At 33.0% G+C, this 2,306-nt stretch overlaps 1 protein-coding gene across 1 annotated transcript in view; it reads left to right on the top strand.

Annotated features, from left to right (window-relative positions):
* The window catches only part of LOC106677074 (uncharacterized), a gene marked incomplete at its 5' end in the record, with an annotated part of 26,919 nt that overhangs the window by 10,505 nt on the left and 14,108 nt on the right, over positions 1-2,306 (top strand). Inside the window, 1 exon segment of the mRNA XM_067052536.1 lies at positions 941-1,052. Within this exon segment, the coding sequence (XP_066908637.1) occupies positions 941-1,052 (112 nt within the window).

The following is a 2,306-nucleotide window of genomic DNA, read 5'->3' as shown; positions in this document are numbered from 1 at the left end:
TTTTGTATTCCTCATATACAAAACTAAGGCACCTGAAAAGAAAATTGTCTTGAGATCAAATATATAAATGTTATTGGAGAATTATCAATGGGTAGTTTCTTCATTATGGCTTCATCCTCATTATAGCTTATCACAAATATTTATAGTTTAAAAAGTTCAAGTTACCAAGTTCAAGAGATAAAGACAAATTTCTTTTCCTGTAAACCATTCGACAATCTTTTCAATATATTGTTGTAAATCTTCATTGTAATTTTTTGTTTATCCACTTCCTAGTCATTTCTGATATACAGGAAGGTGGGTCATCAACGGGGTTCCACCATGGCGGGGTTCATGTTTTCATTTCGTGGGACCGCCATAGATATAAAAATCTACCCCATAGGCCGGATTCGAATCGGCGCCACTGCAGTTCGCAGGTTGCAAATATCAAAGCATTCACTCCCTGAACTACAAACGGCCCACTAAATCATATAATTATCTGGACTTGGGGAGTTGAGGTTTGAGACTCCACTAAACTATCGAATTCTTCTATAATTCAATCCAAAATCCTTCGTAAAATTCTTAACGCTCCTTATTTTGGCACAAATCTAGTCATCCATCAGGATTTCAATGTTCCATATTTTGCCGATTTGGCCAGAACTAGAACCTACCCTTCCATGATAAACTTCTTAACAACACAAATCAACTTGTTTCTAACCTGGCTTCACCTTCATTACCTGCTACTCCTCCTAGGTGCCTGAATATAAGATGGCCTCGAGATTTTGTCTAAAAATGTTATTTGAGTTCTGGGTAGATTCTCCAAAGGTCTGTATCATGCCATTGAATAACTAAGATCAAATTTACTTATTGTATATATTTTTAATACAGTTGTAAATATCAATAAATAAATTTTAAAATTGATATATAAAATATTTTTATATTTTCTATCGAATTACACTTTCAGAAAACAGAAATGGGTAGCTGGTTAGTAGAAAGACTGAGCCACGGACAGACAGTTGGAGCAGATCCAAAGAGAATGCCCCACTCGGCCTGGCTGCGCATACAGAAGAAGTTGAGTAAGTGTCATTAGCTGCCAATACTCATGCTTGTTTTTATTTCTACTTGCATTATTTAAATTTTATAACACATCTTATAGCAAGCTTTAGAAAATAAGTTCTTTCCTTGAAAGAAAACCTGAAAAGTCAATCATAGTCAGATACAATTATGTACATATTTTTATTTTCATGTCTTAATAACAACTTGTACTTAAAGTATTGTATAAATTTCAATGTTGCTGAATATATTAAAACGGTTTCAACTATCCTGTTATATAATTTAAAAACAAAAGAAAAATAAATGCTGCATTCTAGAGGCATCTGAAAGAATTCCTGAAGTCAGAAAATATTGGAACACACAGCTATCCTAGAATGGGAGGGTTGTGACCGGATGCATTTTTAATGGTGTTTGTCTGTTTGTTTTTGTTTAAAGGTGTAAAACCTTGTGGTCATCAAGGCCTCTAGATTGTAACAATAAAGCTACACACACTCACAAACGTTCACTCACGCACATATGCACATGATTGCAACATAAATAATAAATAATTTTTTTTTTTTTAATTTAACACTAGATCGACCTGCTGGGCCATACATGGTTGATATATTAGTTACATTTTTATTTAAGAATTTGTTTATGGGGGGAGGGTATGGTTTCATACCAAATGCACTCCTAATTTACAAAGTTATAAAAAAAAAATTAAGAAGAAATAAATAGAAAAAAAAATCTTAATAAGAGAGAAAAGTTAATAGTAAAAATAATGACATTCATAAACCTTACAAAACAAACAATTGCCCTGTAATTGAAAAATAAAACAAAAAAATATAAAAATTATTCAAAAAAGAGCCTAAGAGAAAAATAAAAATTTAATAGAAGTCATATCGATGAGAGAATTGATAAATATAGAATCCATAACAGGATTCTATCTTCGAGTTGTGGTTGGATTTCTCAAGTTATAAGTCACTGTTCCTTTAATTGTCGGCAACTGGGAGTGGAACTTCACGAACCGTTTTTTGATGTGATCCTCCATTGACTCCATTTGCAATTCGCAATGCAATTGGCTATTTCTTATGAACCACGGAGTATCCACTGCAATTCTTAGGACTTTATTTTGAAATGATTGTAACTTGTTCCTTTTCGTGGAAGGATGCCACTCTCCATGATGTATGGCAGTTATCTCATCCCAATTTTTGATTACTTTAACGAAAACTATGTATAATTACTAGTCAAAATTGAAGAGTCTGCCAAGTATAGGTAGGGGGAATAAAAATGGCGGC

The sequence above is a fragment of the Halyomorpha halys genome, unplaced genomic scaffold (genome assembly GCF_000696795.3).
Source record: "Halyomorpha halys isolate HHAL.00 unplaced genomic scaffold, Hhal_1.1 Scaffold86.1, whole genome shotgun sequence".
Taxonomy (NCBI): Eukaryota; Metazoa; Arthropoda; class Insecta; order Hemiptera; family Pentatomidae; genus Halyomorpha; species Halyomorpha halys.
The sequence above is the reverse complement of the archived record's forward strand: the minus strand, read 5'-3'. Positions and strand labels throughout refer to the sequence as shown.